A 22,663-nucleotide genomic window follows, 5' to 3' on the forward strand; every position below is an offset into this window, starting at 1 on the left:
ATATTTTTTCACCAACAATAAATTCGCTGAGAGCAAAAACCAACGCATGCTGAAAGTTGTAAGTGCATTAATTTTGTGGGTGCTTACTTCTGGTAAAAGTGCAAATATTATCATAGACGGGTGGGATTTGTAGAGTTTTTGGATGTAAAATTTCGCTATTAATCAATGAAGTGAAGAGAATTTGCTGAATCTTGATATTATAAAGGAGTGAAATGTAATGTGGATGAAATGTTGAAATGGACATTTATTCGAAAAAGTTAACGAGTTTTAATGTAGTAATTAAAAGTCAGTTTTTACAAAGTTTTGAGTTGACTCCATAATTAATTGGCTTTCGCTGCAAACATTTTTCACTTCTCGGACACTTCTGAATGTATTGAACCTGACTAATTTTAAAATTAATACGTAAACAAAGAACATTCAGAAATTATTAAAAAGTAGTACCGTGGCGGCCGCCGTAGCCGAATGGGTTGGTGCGTGATTACCATTCGGAATTCACAGAGAGGTCGTTGGTTCGAATCTCGGTGAAAGTAAAATTAATAAAAAACATTTTTCTAATAGCGGTGGCCCCTCGGCAGGCAATGGCAAACCTCCGAGTGTATTTCTGCCATGAAAAAGCTCCTCATAAAAAGATCTGCCGTTCGGAGTCGGCTTGAAACTGTAGGTCCCTCGATTTTGTGGAGCAACATCAAGACGCACACCACAAATAGGAGGAGGAGCTCGGCCAAACACCTAACAGAAGTGTACGAGCCAATCATTTATTTTTTTATTTTAGTACCGAAATCTCGAATCGGAATTTTAAGGGCGCTTACCCTAGACATCTCATTGGGCAGCGTAGGCAATATTTTGACTGAAGTATTGGGTTTCAGAAAGCTGTGTGCACAACGGGGGCCACGTTCGCTACCATTTTAACAAAACCTTATTCGAATGCGGCTACGCGACTTTCGCAGCAACATTTAGACCGTTTCTGAAAGGATAAAGTGGACTTTGTGTGTCAATTTATCACTATGGACGAAACTTGGGTCTGCCACCATGATTCTAAATCCAAACAGTAAGCAAAAGCGTGGTGTGAACCAGGTTCTTCGGCTCCGAAACGAGTTCGTGCCCAGAAATCGGCCAAGAAAGTGTTAGCATCAGTTTTTTAGGATGCGAAAGGAAGTTTGTTTGTGGATTACTTAAAAACTATTAAACCAATAAATTCTGAATATTATTGTGACCTTTTAGACCAACTGGAGGAAGAAAACCGTGAAAAAACTCTTTTTCAGCAGGACAATGCAACGTGTCACAAGAGCACTTTGATAATTTCTAAAATCCATGAACTAAAGATTGAAATGTTGAAATATCCACCGTATTCACCAGATTTGGCTTCTAGCGACTTCCAGACCCAAAAAAATTCATAACATTCGCATTTTGGCCCCTTCCAGATTCTCACTTCAGGGATGGAATTTATAAATAGGAATCTCGTTGGAAAAAGTGTATTGATGTTCAGGGAACGTACATTGAATACTAAAGTTTATTTCAACCATAAAAGTGTGTTTTTCTGATCGAACCGCAGAACCTATTGAACAACCCAGTGCTGTAAAGAGTATAAATCAACACAGTGCAGTAATAAAACAGAAATGATTCTTTAAAATATGAACTATTAAATTCAATTACTTGATTAGGTTCTTTGCTATGGTTATAATAGACAATGGATGACTGCAAATCTGACCTTATGAAAATATTTTTGAGCATTTGAAGTATCAATAATTTATAAATTTCAGAAAGGAATCTGAATTTTTTTCCCTACATTAGTTTATGGTAAAGTCAGCTCAACAGTATAAATTCAAGTTCTAAAAAATAAACATATCAGCGCTTTAACCCTTGAAACACGTGCTCACTTCGTTTGCTTTTTATTTTTTGATTATCCTAATTTTTCATTTCCTAAGCCACGTACATTTTTTATTCAGCTTCTTCTCCTGCGGTGATAAAAACGTTTGTACTATTTTTATTAGGCCAACAAATGTCACCTTGGTGCTATTAAAATGTGGGCATATGGAATAGCAAAACGTACGAATGCTATTTACCCTTTCGGCAAGGAAATAAAAAAAAACACAGAAAAAAGCATAAAGAAAACACAAAAAAAAGCATAAAACAAAAAAAAAAGAACAGCGCACGTGGACCATTCCAAGTCAGCGAAGCGTAAGAGCACGGCCGCCAAACCCTTGGCTGCCAAAATTTATAAAAGCAACTCATCCTTTTTAAACTGAAGTAAACCTTTAATTTTGATTACCTCTTCATGTACCTGCACACATACACACACTTATCTTCAATATCTGTACGCATGCGGGAGTATTTATTAAGAATAAATGGCTCGCCGCTCTTTAACGGGTAACTCTTCTTTGGCGTGCCAGTAGCATTCGACTCGTCGCAACTTGTGGTGCTTTAACATTTTCTGTACATATAAAATTCCATCTATTCTGCCGCCCCTCAACGCACCCATCTTCACCACACATGCATTTTTAATTTCTTTCCTGATGCTTTGCAAAACAGCTAAGAAATTGCAATTGAGCGCAAGTGGTTGGAGTTGGAATACTGCTGCCACTTAGCTTTTGTTTTTGCTTTGACGCTGTCGGGGGCCTTAGCTTTGGCGGGTCTGCAGCGAAGAAGGCGACAACAATTTTCATTTTTATTGCTGTGTTTTGTAAATTCTTATATCCGGTGCGGAAAGTTTAGCGCTTTCTGTACGCAGTAATTCATATTTTGCCCACCTCTGCCCCGTTTCTTGAGTACGACTTTCTGTGAAGCTTCAGCGTCGAGTACTCGTATTTCGCGCAAAATACCAATGACCGAGAAATTGTGGCTGCTGCCACACCCCACAGTCTATAGTCAACCACAGCTATTCAAATGCCACAACCAACGAAAAAGTTTCTTTCAAACAGAAGTGTTGGGGTGAAACTTTGCTGGTACGCGAAGTTTGGGGAGGCAGTTGAGTTGTAGCAAATGACTACTTCAGTTTACAGTTAAATGATACTCGTATAAACTGTGCATTTTTAATGCTGCAATAACCGAGCTCAACAAAAGCAAATCAAGAGAGAAATGAAAACGCAAAGTAGCAACACCAGCGCGTGAAAAATGTTAACTGGTTTTTTGAAGCAATGAAGTGTCCCGCGTAATTCAAAACTCATTTTTGCTTTAAGTTACTCTGTTTAATTCCTTTTGCAGTACTTTTAAGAATATGGCGTAAAACTTATATTTTATGAAAGAAAATATTTTGGTTTGTGAGTTCAAATAAACAGCTGGCCTAGGCAAGTTGTGTTTGCAAGTTTCCACGCCTACAAGTATACAACTGTTAGTATCACGGAGAATATAGAAGAAGCACACAGAAAGCGCAGTCAATGAGAACAAGATCATGATTTTTCTGTTGAGAGCAACATTCCTGTCGTAGCATGGCTGTACCACTCAACTGAATAGCGGCCCACACCACGTTGTTACTCTGGACAATTTCACGAAAGGAGTCAGTCATGACGATTGAGTGAGAATAGGTGGAGACAAGGACTTCTTAACTAAAGGGGTAAGAACCACAGATTGTGTTCGAAACTTTATTTGCAACATTCGTGAAAGTGCTCTTATTACTAGAATAATTTCAAGGTCAAGTGCAACTAAATGGGCAGCTGATTCTCAATTGATTAACGATTGATTATTTGCGCTATCTGACGAGCCACTTTCAATTGGGTGTCGAGACTCTAAGAAGTGAAGACTATTAAATGGAATGAGAAGTCAACCAAAAACGAGAATCGGTCTATGTGACACATAGCACAATTCAACGGCCAAAAAATGCACCACCTTACTATAGAATTGCCAAAATCAGTACTCAACACAAATTCAATTCAAAATTAAATTCAAACCCATAAAACACAAGAAAAGAATGGGCAACTCCCCAGCATGAATTGTAGATTAATTACTCCAGCTCACGTATGTAAAAAAAATTTCCTAGCCTGGTGCAAAGTGAAATATGATTAGCAAGTAACAAATTTAGTATTGAGGGCAAGCTGTTATAGTGTCTGCGCCCATTTTTTGCACATTGCGATTATTTTGCCTTAGTTCTGCGTTTTTTCACTCATTGCTGGGAGTTACATACTGAAAAATTAACTATTTTCTTAAGTTAACTCAACCATAAAATTAGCGCTTACATCATTTGTTGGGACCTACAGTTTTATGCCGAATCCGAGCGGCAGATCGTTTCTTATGGAGAGATGGTTTTTATGGAGAAATTTGCGGGGAGCGATCACTATTAGAAACCATTTTTTTATAATTTGATGTTTCGTGCCCGCAGTTCATAGTCACGCATCAACCCTCATTTACTTATAATCATCTGCAATGAACATGGCTACGCTATCCTGGAGGTACTTCATATAAATCCCTGTCAGTTTCTTCAGAACACGTGCCAGTTTCCGTTGTGTAGGCTTAGCGGATTCAGTTCTCTTTTGTTTTAATTTGCATTTTATAAAGTGAGGACATAAAAGTCACATAATGTGAAGAGAAACACTTCCGTGGATACTTGAATGCTGTATTTAGCGAGAAACCTCCTAACCGACTCTGCGGATTGAGACAGCGCATTGTTTTTGTGGAGAACCTATGATTTTTTCTACCAAAAACTCTTTATTCTTTCGCAAACTTTTGCCAGAACATTAAGCCATTAACTTTGCTAATATTTTGACCATCAGGGAGATAGGAAAGTTTTAATCTCATCGATATCGAGAAAAAGCCATTCCACTTTCTGTGAGTTCTTTGTTTTACTCTCGCTGAAGTTTGATTCCTCCCGTGCGCGGATTGCAGCTTTCATTTAGAATTCTATGTAAAGGAAACAACGACTCGTCACATGCCATTATGTTTGCCAATTAATTGGGGTCATTTTTTTGTATAGGCATTGCAAGTTTCTTGCTGTTCAAGAGTGAAAGAACATCATTGGTCCAATGATTGTTAGTCTTAATCTTTTCCCGGTGACCGAGCGAAATGCCCATGACTGATTTGGTGATAGAAGCACGAGTTACTGCAGAGCGATTTCTTGTGAAGTGTTCAAAGTAGTTGGACATGGTCTTAAATGCTTTTGAAAATTGACTCCTTAGATGGTTCCTACCTATGCAGAAAATATCGAACTATGGTTCAACGGAGAAAATGAAAAAAAAGTCAAAAATCAATGTTTTTTTTGGGCCATTTCAAATTTGCACTTATTATAATAAAATTCAATAGGCTAAATAATTGCGTACACAAAAATTTTTAAATTAATTCTGATTGAAAATTGTGAAATTTTTAAGAAAACTTTGTGAGTTTTTTTGAATTTCACCGAAGTTTGAAACTTGTATTTAATTTAGCGCTGTAGTTTCATAAAAAAATTATTAAATTTAAATAAGGAACAGAAAGTTCCTAATATTATAGCATTTTAACGCTGTCTCCATTTATATCACGCACTTGATGAACTTCATCAGTAGAATAAAGTGATGAACACAACGGTAAATAATCACTGCTCGATCTTTGCCTTAACCCTCAAATATAGCTATCCCTATATATTTTCCTGTTTTTCTCCGTTTCGGTCAAAGTTGGCTCTCGCTTGGGCAACCACATAAACTGACCTTACCTAAGAAATATTAAGGAGAACGCCTACCTCTCAAAAGTTGCTGGTTTGAGCTCAAACCAATTTGACAGAATGCTGTTTGTTTCTACCACTGATATTTATATTCAAGCACAAAATTCATGGGTAACACTGGCGAATAACCAACACTCCGTAATTTACGTCTGCGCACGAACTGCAGACTAACCAATTTGTTTCAGGTTCTTTCATGCCTATCGTTCATTTCATAATTTTCATATTTCGCAATCTTCATTGACACTTTTGATGCTGCCCTTAGTTTTGGTTTCCCTTTTGTATCTGTAACACCAGCAACTGAGTGCAACATGTCAGAAAAATTTAATTACACACGAGTACGTCTGTCAAAAGGACTCATGAAATGCATTTCACTTCCGAAGCTTTCAATTTAGTTTTTCATTTCACACTTCCCCTTTTCTGCAGTCTCAGCAGCAGCCTGACTGCCATCGCCCAACCGAAACCGCCTTCGCCGCTAAAAGTGCTGTCGAATTTATGCACCCGCCAAAAGGGGGACCGAAAGCATGATTTGCCACTTGCAAATACCTTTCGCTTGCGTCAGCTGCAGCAACGAGTCTTTAGCTTCTGAAGTGCTTACGTTTCTCGTTTTTGCTTGTTTTTTAGTTTTGCCGCCGATGCCACTTCGTTGCAAACGCATCTGCTGCGGATGGCTCGAAGAAGCAGTGGAAGGAATTCTAGTTTCATTCATTCGAGCTATGAAATGTGTCTGGATGGAAGTTAGCAACATATTTCTGCTTGTTTGCTTGGCAGCTTCTTACATACCGCATTATTTGTTTTTTCGCTAGTTTCGTTAGCATTTTACTTCAGTTTGCTCTAAAGTATTTTCGTACTGTGACAGCTTGAGCCAACTTTTTTCTGCACGAAAATTCACTTAGTGCGCCACGAGCAGGCAAAAGCAGCAAAAAAAGAAATACAAAAAACGAAAGCATTTATTCACTTCACTTGCTACTGTTGTTGTTGTTGTTGTGAGTGAAGTTAAATGGCCAGTTGTCAGTGAAGTAGCCCAGGCACTGTCGTTCGCAGGCGTCTTGCACTTACGTGCTCGCCTCGCTTAAAAGCAGGCACTTTTTGTGCAGCCACTTTCTTATCTACTTTATATCTAAGTAATGTGCGTGTGTGTATGAATGTATTCTAAACTTTCATGTGTTTGTGCTTGCAACAGCATGAAATTCTGCTAATTCGCGCTTTTCTTCAAGCACAAAAGCAAAACCTTGCAACATTTTAAATGGTCCATTTTAGCTGCGGATTATTCACTGCTCTGCACACATACCAATGCAGCAGCTTAGGTAAGTGAATGGAAACAATGAGGTGATAGAAGTATGCATTGCACCTTAAAAAGTGGACTAGCACGGATTAGGTTACGGTTTTTTAATGCCGCGCCTGGAGTTTATTAACAAACAACAAATAAAACAATTCATTTGATATGACTTCCCTTTTGAGCGGAAAACAGCTTTCATTGTGATCACCTAAACAACTATGCGATATTAATTTTCTCAGTAATTATCTTGCCGGGGCGGCATAACCATGAAAGGTCTTAGTAATTAAAAAACAAAAATCTTTCACGAACCTCACTTCTTGATTGTTTTTCCGTCAATGAAATTTTGGAACCTCTAGTTCATACTTGAACTAGAAATAGGAGCTCTATAATTTCTCTTTGTTACACAAGAAAATAGAAATAGAAAAATAAAATATTCCAAATTGGTTAAAATGTTGATGTACTAACCCATTTCGACGCCTGGTGTATGCAGGTACGAGGATAGTTTGATGGCAAACAGATGACACTACCTGAGCTTATCGATATTATATTTAGTTAGTAGCATCTCTTGGAAGAACACACGCCAAATTTGAGCCAAATCGGCATATTTCTTTGTGCTTGGCATTCGTTTGAATCGAGGAAGTCGAATGATTTTATTTTCATCACCACAACGACCAGCTCACGCCTCAGCAGTTGTGGTCGCAAAAGTAATGCAAGCAGGGTTCTAACTTATTTCACACCCACCCCTATTCCCCAGAGTTGGCTGCCTCTGGCTGACTACTATTGGTTTCCGAATTTGAACCAATGCCTGGCAGGAAAAGGAGTTTATTAAAACGAGGAGATAATTGCAGACACAAATGGCTATTTTTCAGACCTGGACAAATCCTCTTATTTGGAGGGGATCATCTAACTGGAGCAGAGTTGGACGAAGTGTATAAGGAGACTGCCGAAGAATAAAAAAAGGCTTACGCCAAACATTTAAGTAGTTTTATTTTCGCACGGACTTTTCAAACGACCCTCGAATGTATTACACTTTTGAGATGAATCCAAAAAACTGGTGTGTCCCTTTAACATTTCAAAATTTTGGAAAAATAACTATTACATATAATAAATATCCATGAGTATAAGGAGTTTTACAGGAGGAGGTGGGTATAGTTGTGCTCTCATATAGACTAGAATTGGTTCGTAGTTTGATCTAAGTTTGTATGGAGGGCAGAGATATGTGCATCCATAAGTGTAGAAAGTATACTAGAGCCAGAAGATTGGGCCCGGCGATAACGGAATCCGACGAATACAAAGAGAGCAGAAAAGAATTGAGAAAAGCTATAAGCCAAAGCAAAAAAGACAAATGGGAAAAGCTACGAAACGATCTAACAATAACCCATGGGTGTTGGGCTACAAAATCGTCATGAAAGAGCTACGAGCCAAATCCCCTGCTGCTTATATGGAAACCGACGTGGTAAGCACAATAGACGACACACTCTTCCCAACAAACTGTGCTGAGAGGGAAGAACTCGAGTATGAAGCAACGGAACCTGTCCCGTTCACAGAAGAAGAACTTATGGATGCTGCAAAAGCAATGAAATGCAATAAAGCGTCAGGACCTGATGGCATAGCTACAGAAATATTGAAACTATTGGCAATCGCACGCCCTCTTTTGCTGCTAAACATGTACAACGCATTCCTAAAAGAAATATTTTTTCCAGAATTATGGAAAAAACAAAAACTAGTACTAATCAGTACGGGAAAGGGAGACCCAACATTAGCGTCCGCTTATAGACCGTTATGTATGCTGGATAGCGCAGGAAAACTCTTTCAGAAACTGATAAAGCATAGGCTTAGCGAAGCCGTAGAGAACAGTGGCGGCCTCTCTGACAAGCAGCATGGTTCCAGAAGTGGCAGACCTACCTTAGGACCCATCCAAGATGTAATAGCTAACGTAGAACATGCCCAGGCAGGTAATCGATCCAAACGCTTCATGTTACTAGCCACACTGGATATTAGAAATGCTTTCAACAGTTTAAGTTGGGACGACGTAATTGAAGCCTTAAAGGTAAAATTCAAGATCCCGAATAATCTATTGAAGATTATTCGTAGCTATCTAAGCAATCGCGTGCTCTTATACGAAACGCGAGAAGGGTGTAAGACCAAACATAAAACAGCAGGTGCGGCCCAAGGATCAATACTCGGACCTAAACTCTGGAATATAAGCTACGTATCCCATTAGGAGTAGACATGCAAGTACTCGATGCCACTTTATCGACAATAAGAGTGGTCAAGTACCTAGGAATGCAATTAGACACAAGGTTAACTTACTGGGCGCATATAAATCATGCTGCCACCAGAGCTACCAAAGTAAGCGGCATGTTAAGTAAGCTCACGGCAAACCTTGGTGGACCAACGCAGAACAAGTGGACACAACGAACTCGATTCTCTTATACGGATGCGAAATATGGGCGGATTCGCAATGCATGGCGGAAAACTCTGCAACGCACCTGCGCTCTCAGAGTGGCTTCTTCATACAGAACAGTATTTGAAGCATTGGTTTTAGTTATCAGCGGAACCATCCCTATAGATGTTCTAGTACAAGAGCGCAAACAGAGATGGGAAGCAAAAAACACAGGAATTCCAGTACCATGATTCTCCGATATTAGAGTTCAAACGCTCACACTCTGGCAGGCAAAATGGAACTCTGAACGGTGTGGTAGTTGGACAGCGAGACTAATACCCGATCTAAAAAAGTGGGTAAAAAGAAAGCACGGTGAGGTTAACTATTGCCTCACACAGTTTTTGTCCGGGCATGGGTCCTTTCGCAAGTATTTGTGGCGAATGGGAAAAGTGAGCCAACCAAACTGCATATCTGGAGATACTGAGTTTGATAATGCGGGAGGTGAAACGTAAAGAGAACATGTCTGCAATGAGTTATTGGTGTATTGACACCTGAAGAAATTATCGAGAAAATGATGATAGGCAACGGAAAATGGAATACTGTCGCAAATTTTGTGGAGGATATTATCCGAAAAAAGAAGCGTGAAATGGCAAGTTATGCTGAAAAGCATTGAGCATAGGTTTCTCAAAACAGACGACCCTGGACGCAGGGTGAATACGTAAGTGTCCTTCTTAGGACGCCATCTTGGCTCTCTACCTCGAAGCAATGCGGAAGCAGTCCCGGGGTGGAGGGAAAAATCCAAGAGAAGAGGAGGGATATTTTTAGTGGAATCACCACACACGTAGTAGCGACGGTTACTATATGGTGCGAAGGCATTTTTAAGCCAACCTCACTGCCAAACAAAAAAAACAATTGGGGTCAAATATGATCCGTCGGCGTTTCCCGAGATTCGCGAGTTTCAGTGCATGGCTGATCAGGAACTCCAAGGCAACCAGGCACCCTTAGAAGGCAATTAGTTGCTAAGCACTGATTTACTTTATTATCAATTTCGCCCAATTTTTGTTATCCTTCAAATAGTTATGATTTATTTTTCAACTCTTTACGGCACCTCACTTGAAGCATTTAAATTGCTTGAGCTAAAAGGATTTTACGCTTAAATTTGCCTTTTTTTCTTTTTAACGTTCTCTTGTAAGTCTCCTTTTCACCCCGTGCTGCTGGCTAACCTTCTTTTTGGCCGAAAAGCTTTGAGCTTAAGTATTATCGGTTCGTGCATGCCTTCAAATAAAATTTATTCGCCTCTCGAAACATTTTTCCACTACACTTTGTCGCAGTCGAGCTGGACAATTTATGTGCACATTTGACAATTTATGAGTAACCAATACATAACTAATACACACGCACACATGAAAAGCATATCGAAATGGGTATCTCTGTATAAATTGAACGTTTTAAAGTGGCCACAAAAATAGTAAATGGGAGGAATGCAAAAGCTGCACAAGTAGTGGTGAGTGTACGCACTGAAAGAGGAAAGCCTTTGCGTTATGCGATGTATGAGTATATTAAATATTTGTAGTTTTATGGTATTTTCACACTCACACGCACACAATATATAACATACATACATACATACATCACCGTGGGAACCTTGTATTTCAGGCTTAACAGCGTTAGCGGCCTGCTTGCCCGCGTATTTATGCCTTTAATGTGCCCGAGTATTTGTGTAGATTTATGTTTTTTTTTTGTTGTATTCCTTTTCATGAATGCAGTGCACATTTGTTTGTATGAACATAAATAGATATATAATATCTAAAGTTATTTTCGTGTGCTCTGCTGCTTATATGATTTGGCATTATCGTAAATTAGGCACTCATTATTTCTTACTTAGGCGATAACACACAAACGCCAAGTGGATTTTTATTATTTATTTTCGCATCTGTGTCTTTTTTCACTTTCTCCAGCACATTTCTCACTCGTTCCTTAAGTGCTTATTCGCTGGCTGTAGATATCCAACTGGCACACACAAGCATACTTTTAGGCGTATTATTAACCTTTTGACTTCCTCTTTACTCTTATGTATGGCAATCAAGTGTCTTTTGAGCTTGCGAAGGTATGACCACATTTTACGCACACAAAAGCATTCAAACTTTTTTATATTTTCGTGCCACTTGCATTGTCAAAATCAGCTGATTGAATTTTGATTTATGACATCGTATGGTTTGTCAGAAATGAAAATATGAAAGCACGCAACATAACCGCAAAAATCCACGCTAAATTGGATCTTAAATCGTTCGTACACATTGACCCAAAATGGAATCGTAAGGATATATTTATATTATGGCTGAGTGTGCGCCCTACCGCACTCACACTTGAAAGCAATCAAGCGCCACATGAGAGTTCGTTCGGGTATACGTACGAGTACATACATACACATCCATATAATAGTGACAACTCAATCACAACTGTGTGCGCAATCAGGCACACATTTTTCTTTTAACCTTGCCAGCTTTTGTAGCAGTTAAGAGGGGGAAAAGCGCGAGCAGTGTGAGGGTAGCTGGCTCGTGAACTAAGCAGACCTCTTTTGTGGCTGTTTTTGTAGACTAATATAAGTGCGGCATTTTTCGCCTTTTGCACACAATATTTATTGATTGTTCATATAATTCACTTCAACCATGACAAACGATTAATAATGTTAGTGGAAACCTAATACGAAGGCCTGATCATGTAATTTGTTGGAACAGCTACGTTTTTCTGCTTTGGCTTTAAGGCACAGATGAGTTAATTAAATCGCATTGTTGCGATTTATTCTTTATTTACTTTACTTAGTCTAACACATCAACTGTAGGTTATATTCAGTGTCAGATACTAATTGCAATATAAAATAGTGGATTACTAAATTGCCTAAAATTAGAATTTAGTATATGAAATTTATCAAAATATTCGAACAGAGAAAGGTTGAAGAGAAAAGAAAAATGCACAGAGATTCAACGCAGTAGAGTTTAGGAGGCTGACGCGTGTCAAACAGTTAATAATGCATAAGTGACGCAATTTAAAGGAAGAAGGGAGTGGCAGACACCAAGGCCATGAAGAAGGGAGTTGCAGACACTAAGGCCATGAAGAAGGGGGAATTAAATTTGCATGCAGATGGTTCCAAGCTAGACGATAAGGTTGGCTATGGAGTTTTCTCGAAGGAATTAGGACTGGAACTATCCGTTCGACTACCAGACTACTGCAGCGCCTATAAGGCAGAGGTTCTATCTATAAAAGAAGTCGCTACATATCTTAATATGCACGCCGTAACAGAAACGACTATAAATATATTCTCGGATAGCCAGGCGGCCATCAAATCAATGAATGCGGCTATACTAAGGTTGCACAATAATGCCGGGCGGCCCTGAATGATATTAGTGACGTATTCAAGGTCAGCCTTATTTGGGTTCCGCGGCGGAAAGATATTGAGGGAAACTGTAAAGCTGATGATCTAGCCAGAAAAGGTACTGCTCTTCAACTGCTCAGCGATAAAATTAGCATTGGAATACCCATGGCCATAAGTCAACTAATTATAGAAAACAACATTATCCAAGAGGTCATGGAGAAATGAAGATACGTGTCTAACAGCTAGGCCACTATGGCCGCAAATAAACAAGAAAAGAACAAAGGAATTGCTTAGTCTCTCAAGAGACAATATTTCGCAGGTCGTGGCTTGTTTAACCGGCCACTGGCTATTTAGCAGGCATTCCTCGAGACTAGAAGTTTTCTTGCAGAAGGGGATGAGGAAGAGGAAAAAACAGTTGAGCACTTTCCTTGCAATTGTCCAGCCTTAGCTAAAATCAGAGCAGGTTGTCTAGGCAAATACTTTTTCAATTCTCTTACAGAGCTGTCTGGCGTGGGGTTGGGATCAATACTACGTTTCATAGGAGCCACAAAATGTTTCCACGAAGGAAGGTAAATGAGGTTCCCGTGTAGCACAGTGATATCACAACGGACCTGTAGGTCTAAGTGAGTTGGTCGTGCAGACCGACTACCAACATAACCTAACCTTACACAATCTTAAAGTGCAATTCGATTTTAGTAGCCCTGAGTGTAAAAGGTTATTAGTTCCATAGGTTGACGGTATAAGTTAGCGTACCGCAGCAGTAGGCAGCAACGGCAACTGAAACTAAATAATATAAACGCAGCGCAAACAACAACAGAAGAAAGCATAAAAGGCGCGGCTCAAGTGGCTGTTTTTTGTATTTATTATTTTTTTTTTTTTGTTTTTGAGTTTTTCTTGACGAGCTTAAGTGTTGGATGATCTTGCTATAATACCAGAGCACCTCTTTGGGTTGAGAAAGGAACACGGAAGACCTAAGCAGTGCCGTCGACTTGTGGATGTCATCACAGATGCGCTAAAATATAAAAAGTACTATTGCGTAGTCTTTCGCGATGTACAGCAAACGTTTGATAGAGTTTGGCGCGCTGGTACTTTATACAAAATAAAGAAACAGCTTTCGGTTCTATTGATAAAATAAAACAAAAAATTAGTGATGGACATTTGTGTTCAACAACAAAACGAGGAGGCATCCTCAATAAAAAAGTATTATTGCTGAAGTTCCACAAGAAAGTGTTTTGGTAAAACGCATCCAAAATGTACCAAACAATATTAAGATAGCAATATACGCTGCTGATATGGCTATGATTGCAATCAGCAGTTTCCCGCCAAAAGCCTCTCAACATCTACAATTAGAGCTTGACTTTATCGGAACGCGGCTATTGTAATGGAAAATTCGAGTCGATTCGCAAATATCAGTTCAAGCTACTTTTGGATTGAGGAAAGAAAACTGCACAAAAGTTTCAATTAATGGTTCCAAAATTCCCCAAAGCGAAACATCTTGGAGTTCATCTTGATCGAAGTCTAACCTGGAAAGTGCACAACAACTGCTTCTCTTTGCAGCAACTTAAAATTAAAATCAAAAAAATTGTTTGGCTTTTGTGTTGAAAACAAAGCGCGCCTATAGAAAACTATATTTAAACCTATCTGGACTTATGATTTTCAAATTTGGAGCACAACAAGTCACTCAAGTGTAGGAATTCAAAAATATCAACTTCGTTCTACTGTAAGCGAAATTCATAAAGATCTTAGAGTACCTTTTAATATATAAAATATGAAATACGAAAATTAAGTGATAGACAAATCCATAGACTACATTAAAAAATGTTAATTTAAAGAACTTTATTGTTAGTATATAAAAGCTCATTGAAGACTAGCTATTCCTGTTGAAAATTTATTTTAACAAATTTGCTTATTGTCTCTAAGGTAGATTGCAAATAAGAAATGAGTACAGAGCGAAGAAACAAAAGTTGCACAAATGTAAAAACAGAGGCGCGTGCAAGCAATGCCAAGCACTAACAGTCCAAAATCGTGGGAATCGCTGAGCCAGCTAAGAAGAGTCACTCGGCAATCCACGTGAGGAGCTGGGAATTAGGGAGAGAGGCCAAAGCACTGATCCAAACAGTTGTATTAACTCCCTCGGCATTAATCGCTGCGCTTGTATAGCAAAGGGAATAAGATTTATTAAGCCGAAAACGTTGACGTTCCAACATTACAGAGTTGAATTTCAAGTGCAAAAGCTGTTGGGTGCCAAGTGAATCTGTGAATTAATTAAAAAACAAGAAAAAATTTAGTCTTACTAGGCCCATCGTATAGCACACATACCGATTTTATTATTAGTGAAAAGTACTAACGCGCCCATCTACTGACACAGATGGTATATGAATGTCCGGCTGTGGCTACGACAAAAGTGTTTTTCTTCGAGAATTCTATCCTTAAAATCTTTCTTTAGGAAGAAGTCGCCTGTAATAAAGTGGCAGGTGGACAAGGCGGTATGATTCACCTCTTTTACACTATCGAACGTGAAATGCAAGAATCTTTTCTTGCCGGTTTATCTCTCGGATGTGATAAGTGAATTCTTCAGACTTCCAGCTACGGAAAAGTCCAATTCACAGCCCGCTTTAGTTTTGAAGGCATTTCTGGAAGTGTCAAATGCCTTAAGAGCTGACTGAAAATATAAAGCTGCGACAAAATCAAACCCACCCTTACCATTAAAAACTGCTGGTGGTTAATAAATGACACGCAACACTAACTCACACCACCTTTCTAGTCTGACTACCTTCTTTTACTACTTTTAAGTCTTTTATTATAGACAATAATCTATGCATCGTTTTTGTTCCCTTTTTCCCCGCATCAAAGATATAAAATGTTTTAATAAGTTAAGTTAAAACAAAATTAATTTCAATACTAAGGAAAAGTTACTCGACATCAGATAATATACGTACTGGAGAGCTCATCTAGAGACATTGTACGACACATCATTACTATACTAATACTATTGTTTATTGTAGTACTTAATATTATTAGTTGAAAATAAATAAACAAATATAAAAAAAAAAAAAAAAAATATAAAGTCTTGGTCTTCTACAGTTCGCAATTTTAGCGTCAACATGCTTTACATGCATAGTTATAGTCTGGTTGGCGAAACAACTTTTTAAATTATCATTATTTATTATTATTTTCTAGGGTTTCAGCGAGGAAAAGGACTTTTTTATAAAAGCTTTTAAATAAAAATTTCAATATTAATGAAAATATGAGAGGAATATTGTCGATTCGCAAATAGTAATTAATTTAATACATTAATATTCTTAAACTAATTTTCATTTTCTCTTCTTCTCATTGCAGTTGGTCTAGCAGGATATCATGAAAAGAGACTGCTACATGATCTTTTAGATCCTTATAATACCCTAGAGCGTCCGGTTTTAAACGAGTCGGATCCGTTACAATTAAGCTTTGGTTTAACTTTAATGCAAATAATCGACGTGGTGAGTACAATTCAAATTTAATAAATACTAAGCAAATCATATCGAAGTTTGTAGCTATTTTAAAAAAATTATATCTAAGCGTCCACGAGATCAAAGCTGCGATTTTCAGGAGTTTTTTTCTGGAAATTCGATTTCATTTACTAACGTTGGAGTTAATGTGAATGCGGAATTCAATATTTTCTCATATATTTTCTTATTGTAGCTCCTGTAAAAAGGCAATTTACTTTGAGTAAAATCTCTCTGAATTGAATCATTTAAAGCAAAAAAAAATATGAAGAATTTCTTTGGCAAAGCTTTAGTATTTAAGCCGAAATCGATCTTTTAGAAAAAAAAACTCATTCTTAAAACAATTGTTTTAGATTTAAAGAGCTTTTCTGGCACTAATCGATGAAACAACTTTGCTGAGACGATATTTTAAAAATTTGCCATATTTAATAAATGTGTGGATTTGGATTTTTTTTGTCTGAAACAGAAAACCGTTAACTGAAATTTAATACAATCAAACTCTGACTACAGCAAATATTAAATTTTTACTAAATCGATACTTTAAAAAAATTATTGTATATTCTTAATAAAAAAAAATTAGTTATCTGACAATTAAGCGAAGTGTATTAAAAAAATATTATACCTAAATTTTTTATAAAACAGAAAACATTCAAATGAAATTTAATCGATACCTCAATCAAAATATTAAATTTTTGTGAAATCAATACCTTAAAAAATTATATTTTTAATAAAAAATAATTTGATTAAATATATTAATCAATCTGACAATTAATCGAGGGGTAGTAAGAAAATATTAGACTAAGCGTTTTCATAAAGCAGAAAACATTTATCAGAAATTTAATAGAAGCCTCATTCATAATGCTATTGTAAATTTTTGCAAAAAATTATATTTTCAATAAAAAAAATTTATTTAAATATTTTATAAATTCTTAATAATTTATTCGGCTATTAGTCGAGGGTGTAGTAAAAAAATTTTAGACTTAAATATTTTATAAAATGGAAACCATTCATCTGGAATTTAATTTAAAGGGGAACGCCACTATGCGCGGTTAAAAAATAGTCAATTTTCGGGAATTTTTTTTGTAAGTAGGAATGATTATTCGAGGATCGGACAAAAAGCAATTTATTATATATGAATTAACCGTAGATCGTTCTTTGTATCAAAAATGATACATTTCATATTTTAGAAGCCAATAAATTCGTCCACGTTGGCAACACTTACCTCAACTTTTATGACTTTGTTTGTTCCGTTGATATAAGCATTTTAAACTGAGTTTCAAATTTTAAAATCAAGTAGGCCGCGAGAAAAACGAAAACTTCATAATTCTACTCATTGTATCATATTTGATACATATGAAATTTTTAATGATTTTTCGTGCGAATAGTTTTAGTTTCATCCTTGTTTTGACATTATTCGGACGTTTTTTTGTGAACAAGTGATTGTTAGTGAAGTTTGGTTCAAAAATGTCGCGTCCGCAATATTTAACTTTACAGGAGCTGGTGAATGAAGTTCTGGATAACAGTTCAAACGATGAATCTGAAAATGGAAATTTTTCCAATTCAGAAACTGAGGCGGAGGACTATGTGTTTGAAAATGACTCAAATGAAAGTTTTTTATCAGATATTTCTGAGAATATTGGTCTCAACTTTGATACTGATCCGTTATATACTGCAAAAGATGGTACCATATGGAATCCAGAGCCATACACCATCGGTCGTTCAAGGGCGGAAAACGTCATTAGTTTGAGACCAGGTTACTAACTGTAATTTTTTATACTACGAATTTTCAATTTACATACGGACTTACTTCTTTTAGGCGTAACAAGAAACGCATCTAGCCGAGTTGGAAACATCCGAGATTCCATGCTATTATTTTTCCCTACATCGCATGGATATAAACATTTAGAAATTGATGAAGATCTACTCCTGGCTCTTCTGGCTGTTTTGATATTGGCTGGTGTGTATAAGTACGTTAATACATATATTCAAAAACTAAAATATCATAAATAAAAATCTGTTTTTTTGGAATACTTATATAGATCTAAAAATGAAACTTTGCATGATTTATTCGATGCAACATTTGGACGACCTATTTTTCGCACAATTATGACCGAAAAAACATTTTTATATGTATTGAAAGTTATACGCTTTGATGACGTACTTAGTCGACGAGAGAGAAGAAGTGAAGATAAATTTGCACCAATTCGCGATCTTTGGGAGTGGTGGGTAAAACTACTCCCTACGTTCTATAATCCTCATGATTGCATTACACTAGACGAACAATTATTGGGTTTTCACGGCCGCTGTAAGTTTCGCCAGTACATTCCGTCGAAACCCGAGAGGTACGGTATAAAGTTTTGGTTGGCCGTTGATTCCGAAACATGTTATGCTTGGAAAATACAGCCTTATTTGGAAAAAGGAATTACTGGAGCTCCAGAGCGCAACCAAGGCGAGCGGGTCGTACTTAATTTAGTGGAAGGATTGAAAGGTCACAACGTTACCATGGACAACTTTTTCTCGTCGCATACTTTGCGTCAATAAAGCTTTATTTTATAACTATCTCAAAATCTAGTTAAAAACACATTGGTTTGTTTCATTTTTAATAAAAATTCAGTATGTATCAGAAAAGATACACGGTATAGAATTGTGAAGTTTTTTGTAGGGCTGATCTACGGTTAAACTATGTTGATGTAAATTTTTATTAAAAAATATTGAAAATTGGCAAACTTATGTAAATAAACGTAACGAGTTAAAAAAATGACGTCATCTGGTGGCAGCGATACAGCAATGAATAATCATCTGAAATCAAAAACCCAAAAATTTTATTAATCTACACAATAGTGGCTATCGTTGTACGTAGCCGCTTGATTTGTTTTTTTTTTTTTTTGGACAAAATGGTGGTGATTTGAATTTCGATGTGTGTTTTTCACTATTTTTTTGATTTTCAACAGGCCCAATCGTACAACGATAGAGAATGCGACAACAAAAATTTTTGAAAAAAAGAAAATTCAAATCGGTTCATTAGTCTTCGAGAAATCGTTGCCACCGTATCAAAAAAAGTCGTTTCGAGAAAAACGTCTATGAAATAAAGCATAAGCATAAGCGCTACGGGCCCGAACCGACGGGCGCTCACTTAAGTGCACATAGAATTGGGAATAAAGCGAATTTCGCTTTAAAATTTTTATCAAATTTTCTTGAGAAGTTATACTAACAATTTATGCAAAAAAAAATCGATTTTTTTGAATTTTCACTCTGGCGTTCCCCCTTAAACAATTATCGAAATATTAAATTTTTGCAAAACCGATACTTAAAAAAAAATTTTTATAAAAAAAAATGTTATTCATAAATTAAAAAATATTTATCTCATACTTATTCGAAGGAGTTGGTTGGTTGGTTTTTGTGGTGATTCTTCCAGAATCCAACTAGCCCTTCCGCACCATTTTGTTACCACATCGTGTTTCCCAGTTATTGACGGCATGACTATACCCAGTCTGTGCGGTTTAAAAATCTAATTAGGTTCTTGCCATCTAAGCCAGACAGTTGTTCGAGACTCTCGATCAGCGGTTTACCCAGGGTTAACATTCTGTCCTTCCATAAGGCAGGGCATTCGCAGAGGAAATGGAATATTGTATGTGTGTGAGGGATGCCCATTTTGGCTGCTTGTTGTCCGACAGACCAAAAGCCAGTTATGACTGCCGTTAGGGTTCAGGTGTCCCGTCGTTTCATGTTTAACGATGTTGACGATTGTTTGAGGTTGTAGGTGGGTCATAACGTTCAGCTGATTTTGTCATTTACAATCACCTACAATCCACCATTCGGAGGTATTTTTGCAAAATTGTACTCTTGACTGCACCTAACGGTGTGAATACCGATTCTGTAAGAGCGCTCTTCATGGCAGATCCCCCTCTTGCCAGTTCATCTGCTTTTTCCTTACCTTCAATATTCCGATGTCCCGGGATCCAGGCACTGGACTGCAGCTTCTCTATCCGAAAGAATAGCGATATTGCCCTTAAAAGAGAAATCCGTGATTAGTAGCCTACAAGCTTCCCCAATTGCCAGTACTTCCGCCTGGAAGACTGCTGGTATTAGGGAGACGCACAGATTTTTCAATTCCAAGTCTATGAGAATATATAACAGCTCCAACACCGTGTCCATTTTACTGCCATCCGTATAGACTGTAGTATCGAAGTTGTTTAGAGAGAATCCCTTATTCCTTTCTTCCTTAGATGGAAAGAGAGTGGCAAAATTCCTATTGAAAGTTACCATCGGGACGATGTAGACAGTCCTCACCAAGATTAACTGAGCTTGTCGCAATAATAGACTAGCGTGACCATAAGGTTTTCCTTTCCAGCGACCCGCTTCATTTAACCTAAATGCACTCATGGTTGCCGTCTTCTTAATGTGTAGGTCTATTGGAATAACGTGTGTCAGTGCATTTCATTCGAAGGAGTAATGGCAATATTATTTTTAACGCACTTTAAACATTTAATTTAAATTCTTCTTAAGTACTTATCTGGAACTTCAATAAAAGCTTAAGCAAAATATGAGGTTTTTACAATAGCTCTAATTTAATTTTGTGATTGTTTTCTTAAATAATTAGAGGCTCTTAATAGACAGATTATTTAAGGAGAAAAATGCGAATTTTGCCAAAGAAATCAAAATCAGAATTTTTAATAAAACGGAAAATAGATTTTTTTTTAATTTTTATATGTGGAATATTTATGGAATATATTTAGCAGTCATTTACTTTCGATGAATCTTTTATGCATCCGCTACTTTGTAGTATTTTTCTATTCGATTTTACATGACTCATAATAAAACTTCTACTGCTACTTATCCGCATCTTTTAATTAATAAAATTGTGTGTATGGATGTACAAGTACCTACACGTTTATGTAAGTATGCAAGTATGTACGTGCATGTGTGCATGCAGAATTAGCAACTGCTAAATCTACTCGGCAATTGAAATCCTAAAGCAAATTGTTTTCGTGCCTAAAAATAGGCTTAGCAGGAAATAAAAGGAATTTGTATGAGCGCCTAGTCAACTAGAAGTTTAATTGCGATGACGTGACCCACTAAAAAGCAGAAAGATAAACAGCACAAAAGGAGAAAATAAAAGTACACATAAAATGGGGAAACACAAGAGTTCCAAGGAGTAAAGGTGACAACCGTAACATAAGGAGCGACAGGAATAAGTGCCGGGCATTCACTTGCTTGTGTGGCTGTGCAAATGAAGTTGAAAAGTGAAAGTAAAATCTCGCTTAATTATTTTCACAGCCACTTTAGTGAATGAAACACGGGGTCAACTCAACACGTCAGCAAGCAGGCGACAGTGCACACCTGTGTGCATGTGTTAGTAGATAGACAGCAGAGAGTGTTTGTGCATGTATGTATGTATGTGCGCTGTACTTCTGCTTGCTGTCAAGTAAAATTTGTATGCGCCAACTTGTGCTGCGCAACAAAAACAACCACAGCGCACAACTGGCAACAGCAGCCTGAATGAAAATACTGAATGGGCGACAAGCGACAAGCTCACGTGGACTAATAAGCGAAGTCCCAGTGGGTGGAAGAACAAATAGTGCGACAAAAGCGAGTGAAGCAAAAGTATGGATGTCGTTTATATGTGTAAGTTTATGTCTACAGGCGCTACAGGCAATAATAAAAGAAGGTAAAATAGAATGGAGCTTAAAAAGGTAAAAGTGAATTTTAGGGAGTGCGCAGTGAGGAAGGGAAACCCGGTTGGAGCAAACGTTGGAGTAGCTAGGTCAAAAATTTTAGAAATGGGAATGGCATGAATGCCTAAGGGAACAAGAGTCCAGTAGCAAATGGCGAAAATAGTATAGCATGAAAACGATTGATGCACAGCTGACACAGATACTTGGCGATGAGCCGTTGAGACTTAAACTTGTAGGTATTGGCGAAGTCCTGGTTATAGGCTATTAAACATATATGACATTACAAAAATACATACATATACGTGTTCAAGCTTATAAGAAGTTGGATGTGCACGCCTGGTCAGCGGAGACTCATAATAAATATTTTTTTTACTTTGCTAATAAAACGTTACAAGTGAAGAAAGCGCTAAATAATGGCGAAAAACAGGAAAGATATTTAGCGAGTACGCAAATAGAATGACAATCCAGAGAAAAGGAGACGCAGGGAGAAGTTGGAAGTAAATAAGAACAGATATGAATCAGAATTCCAAAAGAAATTAAGATCGGAACTATCATAAAATGTTAACAAAAATACCTTAAAGTAGACTCTGTTTAATATGAACGCTTTACTGAGTAACTGAACGTCATTCTTAAAGCGCCAAATGAAATCCTGACAGCTGTATTCAATTTATTGTAGCACAGCTTCCATGAAGTTAGAGCAGAAATACTACGTGCGGGGATAAAAGTGTTTTCATGTAACGAAATTATTTCCTTTATTGTAAAGTAGTGGATCTCCTCTACTTTTCTTATATATAATAATAATAATATTTCCTTTATTTCTCATACTGAGTACTTTTTGAGCCATT

At 37.3% G+C, this 22,663-nt stretch overlaps 1 protein-coding gene across 1 annotated transcript in view; it reads left to right on the plus strand.

Annotated features, from left to right (window-relative positions):
* LOC128865233 (uncharacterized) overlaps positions 1–22,663 on the plus strand; it is a 237,389-nt gene that overhangs the window by 57,882 nt on the left and 156,844 nt on the right. Inside the window, exon 2 of the mRNA XM_054105358.1 lies at positions 15,998–16,137. Coding sequence (XP_053961333.1) covers positions 15,998–16,137 — 140 coding nt within the window. The remainder of the gene's footprint in view (positions 1–15,997; positions 16,138–22,663) is intronic.

Source organism: Anastrepha ludens, chromosome 5 (genome assembly GCF_028408465.1).
Source record: "Anastrepha ludens isolate Willacy chromosome 5, idAnaLude1.1, whole genome shotgun sequence".
NCBI classification, from domain to species: Eukaryota; Metazoa; Arthropoda; class Insecta; order Diptera; family Tephritidae; genus Anastrepha; species Anastrepha ludens.